Below are 10706 nucleotides of genomic sequence, written 5' to 3'. Positions count from 1 at the left end.
ACTTTTCACAAAAACAAACCTGTGTGTGTGTGTGTGTATAAAGGAACATAGCTTACTATAGTAAAGTTTTCAGTAAAAAAAGATATTCAAGAGATGCATATAGACCAAAAGTTCAAAGGTGAATCCGAAGCATTTCATTGTTATTTTATTCATTTCTATTAAATTTCGTTTTGTAAAAGCAATGAAACAACAAATATAACACTATAAAACAATATACTATTTTATACAAATATATGTAGCCTATATTAAAAAGTGTTTACGGCGTATTATTTGACCAAAACTGGCAAAATCACTCAAAGACGACATCAGATTTCGTTAGGTGAGATGAAGTGACGATTATTATTATTATTTACTTCTGAATTTTCGCACATAAACCGTTCACATATGCTGCGGTTACGTAAAGTCAGCTTTTCGACAGAAGGTGAGTGCTTAAAACATAGTTAAAATATGTGTTTGAACGAACAACGAAGAACCGTTACATAAAAGGATTACGTCGTGAATGAAGGGTGCGAAGCGAAGCTGTCGTTCGACGAGCCGGATCTTCGACGTAACTACGTGAGTCCACTGGGTGGCGCAGCGAGGCAGGGCAGTAGCTCTCTTTCTATAAACAACCCCCCAAAGAAACGACGGCGAGAGGTGGAGCCGCTGAGCTGACAACTGTCAAAAGACTAAGAGCCCTTCCGTCCTCAAAGCATCTTGTCGTAGCGCGTTAGAAACCGTTATACGCCACGTGATTGAAGTGAGTATCCTGTATCTCGTGAGTGTAACGACGTCTCTGTCGCTATTCCGTTATCTCGGAGCCGTTTCGGATGAGCGGTTCGCACTTTGGCAGGTTTTAACGGACTGCATGTCTTCCTGGAGACCCACTGAGAAGGTGAGACGACCACGAGTGTGTATGAACGCTAACTTACAGTTTCAAAAGCAGTCTGCCTGTTTAGGGGACTAGTCAACATGACATGCGAGCTGTAGAAATGATAACTAGTAAATAAACGCAAAAGCTGCATAGCTAACTTACATAATGTGTAGTTGTATTCTCGTTTGGAGAGTCTGTTCGTGAATATTCATCACAGAACTATGTGCTGTTCCCTCCGAGAAAACATTTCATTTGCATCCACGTCGGGAAGGAAACAAAATGCCCCCGTTTTAACAAGAAACGTTTCAAATTGGCGCAAATATTAAGAGAACCGCCAAAGTAAGAATGGAAACTCGCTTTGCCCTCTTCTGTGGACTCCAGATCATTACCGTGGTGTATAAAGTGATGTTTGTTGCATGGTTATGCATGTTAGTTAATAGTATTTAAAATAATGGAGTAAATATATAATATTATTATAATATAAAATCATATATTTGTGACCCTGGACCTCAAAACCAGTCATAAGGGTTATTATTTTTCAGAAATTGAGATGTATACAATATCTGAAAGTTGTATAAATACGTTTTGTCCATTGATGTATGGTTTGTTAGGATAGGACAATATTTGGCCGAGATACAGCTATCTGAAAATCTGGAATCTGAGGGTGCAAAAAAATAAAAAATCTAAATAATGAGAAAGTCGCTTTTAAAGTTGTCCAAATGAAGTTCTTAGCAATGCATATTACTAATCAAAAATTACGTTTTGATTTATTTACGGTAGGAAATTTATAAAATATCCTCATGGAACATGATCTTTACTTAATATCCTAATGATTTTTGGCATAAAAGAAAAATCGATAATTTTGCCCCATACAATGTATGGTTGGCTATTGCTACAAATATACCTGTGTTACTTATGACTGGTTTTATGGTCCAGGATCACATTTGTTGTTGGCCGTAACATGAACATCTGTAGTATATTAGTAGTCCTTTCACCTTGAATAAAGTGTACAAAACAATAATACTTTGTACAAAATAATAATACAGACTATACACAATATTCTTTCCAAACAGTTCTCTTACCAGTTACATTTTGGATATGATGAATAAATCATCAAATGAAAGGAAAAAATAAATAAATAACGTTAAGGGGGTCATATGATGTTGCTAAAAAGAACATTATTTTGTGTATTTGGTGTAATGAAATGTGTTTATGCGGTTTAAAGTTCAAAAAACACATTATTTTCCACACACTGTACATAATTGTTTCTCCTCTATGCCCCGCCTTTCTGAAACGTGTCGATTTTTACAAAGCTCATCGGTCTGAAAAAGCGAGGTGTGCTCTGATTGGCCAGCTATCCGGTGCATTGTGATTGGCCGAATTTCTCAAGCGTGTGACGGAAATGTTATGTCCCTTACCATACTGTGATGCCTACGGCAACCACATGTGACGACCCCGGGCTGGACTCCGCTTCGTCCACGGTGAAAGCCGATCCGGCGATCGACAGCGCGAAGTTGAAGTGTTTCCTCAGCGACCAGCACGGATCAGCTCCAGGCATGACGAAGCGATATCGTCCACTTTTGGAGGCCAAACAAAGTAGTTTCGCTTTCACAATCAAACACACAGCGCATTCACAACATGGCGGCAGCGGCAAATCACATAGTGAGGTAGATATGTGGGGGCGTGTTAGAACGAGCTGTTTTAAGTAGGTGTGGCTGACTCTTAACTTTTATAAAGAATATCTCTTTGGATTTGAGACTTTAGTCTTTGCAACTTTACAGATCTTCTTTATGCACCAAGAGCTTGAAACACTCCAAAGAGAAAGGAAAACTTTGCATCATATGACCTCTTTAATAATAGAAAAGTTGTATTAAAATTGTATTTAAATTTATATGTAAAATATCTTAATCATGTATAACAAAAAAGATCAAGAAATAAATGAGATGATGAATTTAATGAACACAGCTGATCTGAAAGACAACACTGTCAGTTTAAAATAGCTGTTAGAGGGATTATTAGCTGAAGATGGGGATTTAGTTTTAAAGCACTGGACGTGTTGCATCAAACAGCCTCTAAAGTTGGTGTAAATAACACTTCAGTTCTCAATCATCAGGTCATCAGTTTATATATTGTGTCATTGAAAGCATCTGTTACTTATTTGAAATGTATAGGTTTTGACAGAGATACTGATACATTCGAATTGCCAATTAAACTTGGTCAAACTTTGCATCTTGTCTCATCTTAGTGTTTTCCTCCAACATTGGCTATTGAGTAGTTTGTAAATGTGCAGGCATGTTTTAATGCAGCTTGAGAGTAGTAGCACAATCAATCAGGATTAAGGATTTGTAGGGAAAAAAGAATAGGTGCTTTCATTACAAACCATGAATGCTGTGTTAAAACAAACAAGAGCGTCGAATGAGTGTTTGTTTGTATTTCTCCATCTGCACAGAAGGGTGGATTCCTAGCTAATTAAAGTGTAAAGTTCTGTTGTTGAGATTATCCAACTAAAGGGACTTAATGGAACTGATTGAAGGGGAACTGGAGGTCCGTGGTTTGGGAATTTGCTCCACGTGTTCTCCTTCACATAATCTGCTGCTAAAAGCTCCGTCACCCTGCACGGGATGAGCCTGCCGTTTGAGATTAGGAATTACACAAAGATCAATATCTGACTACACTTTGTGACTGCAATGACAAGCTGTGGACAGCGTCTTATTAAATGTCATGTTTATTGTCGTGTTTTTCATCCTGGTGATCTGATTCACAATGTTTTCTTGTTTTCCTGTGAGCAGTCAGTAAGGATGTAATGAGTAAATGTAATAATAAAGAGGGAACATTTAATCCGGGTTCTTATCGTTAACTAAAACAAATACTTAAAAAAAAACATTTTTGTTAATTGAGATAAAAGCTGAAATAAAATAAAGAAATTAAATAATACAAAATTAAATTAAATAAAAACATTTGATGAAATGTTGCCTTGGCAATTAACTGAAAAGGGTTAAGTTGATGCACTAAAATTACTGACTGGAAATAAACAAAAACTGAAAATAAATAGTTAGTTATATATAAAAAAAACTAAAATAATGACAATAGGACATTACAAAATTACTAGAAATTAAACTAAAATTAGATGAAATCTGAAATAAAAGCTAACTTAGAAAAATTATGTGTATTACTATTATTAATATGTATGTGTGTGTGTGTGTATATATATATATATATATATATATGAGCAGTAGTACTAGTCTTGAGTTATCAGTCACCACTAATAAGCTAAAGTACTTTTAACATTTTTTATATATATATATATATATATATTAATGTGTTCTGCAGAGATGTCAAGGCGAAGCACAAGGTTAGTGTCCAAAGAGCCGTCCTTCCCTGATGATGACGCTGCCAGCACGAGCTCCACCGGATCCACTGGCCACATCACTTACAAAGAGAGCCCAACCAGGTGTGTTTGTATTTGCTGGAGCTCTCAGTACATCATATAGATAGTTTGCATGTGCATTTTCACCTGCTACAGATGCTTTCTTGCAGGATCTTCAAGAAGAGGAGTGGCCGCAAGAGCACAGGCAGTGTTTCCCGCAATTCAAGCCGCGCGAGCAGTGTGAGTCAGTTACTGACTGGGCAGCGCAGTGAATTCACTGCCGCTGAGAATGAGAATGGTAAGTATCTGCACATACAGAATCTGTAAAAATAAATAAATATTATACATACATACATATTAAATAATACATTTATTGTAAGTAATGTATAATATTAATACATTACATTGCATATTAGAAAAATTATACACATCAATATATATATATATATATACACACACCTATCAATATACACACACATATATATATACAGTATATATATAATTACATTTTGTAAAATAACTAAAATCTAAAATATATAATAAACATTTCATATAAACATTATTTATTTTTAGTGTCTCTGTTTTTCAGGCATGCCCTTTGCTACTCAGGGATTCTCCTCTGGATATTCCTCGGCTGAGGAGCATTATGAACAATCCATAAAATCAAACCCTAGTAAGTGCGAATTAAAAATTGTATTGGGGGGGGAGATCACTGGCTAGTTGGTTGGTTGGTCACGCAAAGAATGTTGAAAAACATCTACTCTCTGTTTTCCCTTTTCTCCAGGTTCTGCCCAATCTGTAGCTGAACCACAATTTGTCGTGTGGGACGTGTTTCATTCTCCAGGTATTAAATGTATAAACCCTCTCTTCACCCCACTAACATGAACAATCAGGCTTTTTTCCTACTGTAGTCATGTGCTCATGTGTGTGTTGCAGCTCAGGCTCTGGTTATGTTCTACTGGTGGCTGGGAAGTTCATGGTACAGCCTGACCTCTCGACTGTCTCTGATCAATGTGTTTCTGCTCAGCAGGTACAGCAGCAGATTTCTAATCTGAAGTCCAGCATCTCAAACCTGCAGTCGGCCCAAGACCTCGTCAAGGAAAGAGTTGATGCTCAAGACACTCTCAACATTAAGGTAAGGGTGCTTTTAGCGCATTTCAATTCCTTTGATGTGATGAATGCAGTTACTTATTATTCAACTAATGATGTCATTTCCTCTGCAGCTGAGAGCAGAGCTATCCGATTGGCTAATAAAACTCCTGAAAGATCCAAGCTCATTGGAATCGACCATAGTGCTCCGTCCTGAGCTGCAGAGGGCGCTGGAGGATCTGGAGAAAGGGATACTAGACAAACTAGTGCATGAGAAAGAGAGCAGGAGAGATGTCTGGAGGACTGTGGGAGAGACGCTGCAACAGGAAGGAGCCGGAGCGGTCACTATACAAGTGTGTGTCTGTGTCTAATAGGATGACAAATGTAGAATTAGAATGGTAAAGAAAAAAGTCTAATTTTAAAGTACACATCAGGATCATGATGCCTTTTAATGAGATTTTTTTTTTTAAATATGTAACAGGATGTGAAAGAAATCATCCACAGGGCAGTTAGTCTGTACAGGGCGGATGGGATTGGATTGGCGGACTATGCCTTGGAATCTTCTGGTACTAATTTCCCTTGTATATATATATGTATGTGTGTGTGTGTGTGTGTGTGTGTATGTGTGTGTTTGTGCAGGTGCCAGTGTGCTCAACACCCGTTGCTCAGAGACGTATAAGACCAGATCTGCGTGTCTGAGTTTATTTGGCATTCCTCTGTGGTATCATTCAGAAAGCCCTCGGACTGTTATACAGGTAACAGATCACACAAACACTGACACAGATCTGACTCTCTAAGCTTCTGTGTGTGTGTGTTGTAGCCGGAGCTGTATCCTGGGAAGTGCTGGGCATTCCGAGGCTCCCAGGGTTTCCTGGTAATCTCGCTGTCTTACCCAGTAAGAATCACCCATGTGACACTCGAACACCTTCCCAAAGAGCTCTCACCGACAGGCCGCATTGACAGCGCCCCGAAGGATTTTGCTGTCTATGTGAGTTGTGATATGTGATATTTCAATGGGGTTTTTTAATCATCTGCATAACAATGAAGCAACAGCTTTGAGATTCCTCGGCTGTCCTGTGTTCAGGGTATGTCTGATGAGACTGAAGATGGAAAGCTGCTTGGTACATTCACGTATGACCAGGATGGAGAGCCCATTCAGACTTTCAAGCTTGCGGTGAGTCCAAATAGACTATTTATTATCTATCATCATCATTATATCATGGTAGCACATGTTGTATTTCTGTGTTTAATATTTACATTACTGTTTAGAAGTTGCTTTTTTTTTAATCAAAAATGCAATAAAACGGTCATGTTGTGAAATATTATGTCAATTTAAAATAACTTTTAAATTGTTTGAATGTATTTTAAATATCATTTATTACTGTGGTTGTAAAGCTGAATTTTCATAAAGCTGAATGTCACATGAAGTTTCAAAAATCGTTCTAATATGCCGATTTGCTGCTCAAGAAACATTTCTTATTCGTTTTATTAGTGTTAAAAACAGGTGTGCTGATTAATATTTTTGTGGAAGCCGTGATATATTTTTTACGATTATTTGATGAATAGAACGTTCAAAAGACCAGCATTTATTTCAAACTTAAATCATTTGTAGCATTCTAAAAGTATTTTCTTTCTGTCACGTAGGATCAATGCATCCTTATTGAATAAAAGTATGAATTTCACAAATAAAAAAATCTCACTGACCCAAAATTTTTCAACAGTAGTGTTTATTTACACTGATTTAAATCAAATAATTTAATAAAACGTCTGGACATATCAATAATAATAATAATTATTATTATTATTGAGGGCAAAATTTTTTTTTACCAATATAGGCGTAATTTTTTCTATGTAAAATATAGTTTATATATACATATAAATTAATTATACATTTATTAAAAAATATGTATATTTTTGGGCTACCTAGGTATGACCTAGATACGATCTTGTGAAAATTCTAGTAAAATAGTTTGTGTTTTCTTGACTGTAGGAAGCGTCAGAGATCTATAGCATGACCGAGCTGAGGATCTTGAGCAACTGGGGTCACCTGGAGTACACCTGTGTGTATCGCTTCAGAGTTCACGGAGAACCTTCATTCGTCTGAGAGGAAGAGGATCTGAAATTATTCTTCAGCTTTGGTTTACTCTATGCAAAAAAAAAAAATGTAAAGCTCAAATGCACTGGATTTAGCTTCCTAATGTACGAATACCAAAAAAGCGCACACAAACGGCCGACTGATATCAGAATGTAGATCGTTTGCCCGCTCCAAAAATATTTCAGTTTTGCATTCCTCAAACATTGATTTTCAAGTGCTGATAGGAAAGTTTTTATGAAAAGGTGTACATTTTTTAGCTGTTTATACAGTTTTGAATTAACTTTTGTGATTTATTGAATTTTTTTTCATATGAAGGACAGGCTTATATTGTGTGTAACAGCAAATATGGTTTATAAAACCAAATGAAGGACAAAAAGTGTCATGCTTAGCTGGAATTACCATAAAGCAGCATTTGTTTTATCCTCAGTATGTGTTTTGCAACGATATATGGTTCTGAAATGTGTTTATTCACGTCATTGAACCATATACCTCTTAACTGCTTCTAATAGTTTATTGTTTAGGTATGTCCTTTTGTAACGATGCTGTTTTCTTTGAGCAGCAGCTCTGATTGCACTCTTGAGACGTTATTATTTTCCGCCCCGGCTGACGAGTATAGATAGGTACTAGATGGTGTATGTCTCCTCTGCGGGACAGGGGAGGACTGGAGTCAAACTCAGGTTTTGGGTTTTCAAACCAAAGTGCTCTTGAACGTCCCAGATTATATAGTTCTGTTGTCCTCTATTTGTATATATGTGCTTAATGATGCAGTTTTTCAAATGCACACTTAAAAGGTATAAATATTTGCTTTGTCTTATTTGATTTATTTTGGCATCCTTTCTCATCGAGCTTAATAGAGCTTTGATGTTAATTTGGCAAGTTTACATGAAGTTTCTGTCACATTATAGATATTATTTTGTAAAAAATAGGATTTTTTAAAATAAATTTGAGATGGTACATAATACTGTGTGAATGCTAATATAAATGCATGAGTTGCACACATAAGACATTTTCATGCAGATCTGCATGTATAGCACTGCACTGCACTGATCTTTCCATGCTTCATTTAATAATTCATGACTAAAGTTCATCCAAATCATTTGCATGGTTTATACACTGACAATTCAGCAACTTATTTTTTAGACCTGGCTCAATTTGAATTTGACATAGATAACACTTTTTTTCACATGCATCTCAGACTGCTGTATGTGACCACACATATACATGTCTCTATCACTTGCATGTATTTAATACTAATAAATAAAGAGGGTGCTAATATTTTTTAACCACACTTTTCAGAAGTTGTTTTGCGTCTGCATTCCCTAGTGTGGACACATCTATACATATCAAACACAATGAGAAGAATCCGGTTTCATTTATCTATGACTGACCAGAGTCATTTCACCACACCCTCACAAATGCTGTTATGAAAGGCCAAAACTTCACTACATAACACTGACAGGGTTCATTTGCTTTGCTGAATTAGAAATTCAACTGTTCAACTTACTTTTCTTGAGGGTCGTGATTTCTGCAGCTCTAAGCTAAAGCAGTGGTTATTATAGGTCTTCTAATAAATAACACCAGTTTCAGTTGCTGGAGTTTTATCTATTAAGTTGAATCAGTTGTGTTTGATTAATCAGAACCACTTGTTGGACACCACCCAAACACTGATCCTCAATTCATTCACAAACACTATTTTTTTTCTAACAATTTTATTTCCATAACAGAAGTAAAACTGAAAGCAAAAAACTAAATAAATTAGGTGATCTAATAAATACAGTATGGTAAACAAAACAAAAAACCGGTAAGATGTTTTCATTGTCTTACAGTATTGACTACCATGATAGTGCATCAAAGAAAAGAAATATTCTACATTATAAAAACAGATGAAAATGGTACAGCTATTAAAATCACACTATAAAACTACAATGTCTTAGACATAAAATTCACCTATTTTACATTCATTATTTACAGTTACAGCGGAAAATCACCAAACTCTCCATAGGCTTTAAAATACGTGTTTCTTCGACAATTCCACACAACACACATCAGTGATTTCAGTGGGACACGCTCGTTCTGAGAGTTCACGTGAACATGCATATGATCTGAAACACACACACACTCGTGTCTTTCTGATGTGTACAAAACCTCAAACGTACACACAAGATGCTCCCGTATGGAATGCTGTGAGGGTGAATATGTATTCAGGATGCTGGTGTTGAAACAGAAATTAATTTGACCTGTTGTATCGCTGGCCAAATAATCACACGCACACACTCAAACTCCACTCAAAAGTGAAAAAAACCTAATTTACAGGTATTTGATGTCTAAAAAGTGACAAATCATATACTGTAGGTGATTAATTAGAGGTGAACAGCAACTATGTAGGTTTTTTTTACCTAAGAACAAAAATGTATTCTGGAGTGTTTAAAAACCGGAACAATGTATTATATATATGCTTACATAAGTAAAAACCTCATTTGATGACTGATGTGTTTAAAAATCACAAATACTTATGGATGAACTATCAAGGGTGAAAATACTAGGTTAAAAAAGAAGAAAAAAGGAAAACTACAAGTCTAAAAAATGTCAAGGCACATTGGAGCCAAGCATACTGTGTTTCCAAACGTGTCAGAGCAAGCTGAACAGCAGATGATGCTCAACAGACACATGGTTTGTACTAACAGCATCATCAATGGTCTGGTTTCGCAGCTCTTCCATCTGATGAAGAGGAAGAGGAAGGCTGTTCAGTGCACTCTAATCATGCCACGAGTCGCAGTGCATTTTGGTCGCTCTCCGTGTTTCCCAACTTGACCATTTTCCCTCAACTGGAGGGAGTCGGCTGTGCAAAACGCATAAACTACTGACATCTGAACTCATGAGTGACATTATGAATGTCAGATATTTGCTGTACTTTATGATCAACATTCACTTGCACTGATGCTAATACTTTCATTAAAGAGTACATCTGATTGTGCATTATAAAGTGACGACCTTTCAATAAAAAGTTGGGTTGATGTAATATTCGGTGACAAGTAACAATGAAACGATTTAAGAAATGTTCTGTTTGTCTCCTCCTGGAGTGATCATAACTATCTGCATTTCACAGAGAAAGCTAGTGAACTTGTTACAAAATATAAACACATTTAAAAGCATCTTGCAAAAGCAAGAACAGAAGACATTGATATGAATATAGGGACAAAAAATGCTTGCTATGCGGAAGAGTTTTAACATTAAATGTACATGTATGACGTCATATTGTTTCAATGGATGACATCATAGATTACATATTTTGGGGCTTTTAG

The 10706-nt window shown here is 36.3% G+C and overlaps 1 protein-coding gene across 1 annotated transcript; it reads left to right on the top strand.

Moving 5' to 3' along the window:
• The first annotated feature begins 620 nt into the window (after window positions 1-620).
• LOC107549316 (SUN domain-containing protein 2-like) lies at window positions 621-10600 on the top strand. The gene is given in 13 exon segments (XM_016230360.1): window positions 621-874; window positions 4184-4304; window positions 4391-4518; window positions 4810-4893; window positions 5005-5064; window positions 5157-5258; window positions 5261-5355; window positions 5444-5662; window positions 5791-5875; window positions 5949-6064; window positions 6130-6297; window positions 6394-6483; window positions 7300-10600. Coding segments are annotated over 12 exon segments (1380 nt in total). The 5' UTR covers window positions 621-874; window positions 4184-4185; the 3' UTR covers window positions 7414-10600.
• The last annotated feature ends 106 nt before the right edge of the window (window positions 10601-10706 follow it).

This window comes from Sinocyclocheilus grahami, unplaced genomic scaffold (genome assembly GCF_001515645.1).
Source record: "Sinocyclocheilus grahami isolate Dianchi unplaced genomic scaffold, SAMN03320097.WGS_v1.1 scaffold368.1, whole genome shotgun sequence".
Taxonomy (NCBI): domain Eukaryota; kingdom Metazoa; phylum Chordata; class Actinopteri; order Cypriniformes; family Cyprinidae; genus Sinocyclocheilus; species Sinocyclocheilus grahami.
This window is presented reverse-complemented; position numbering and strand designations above follow the sequence as displayed.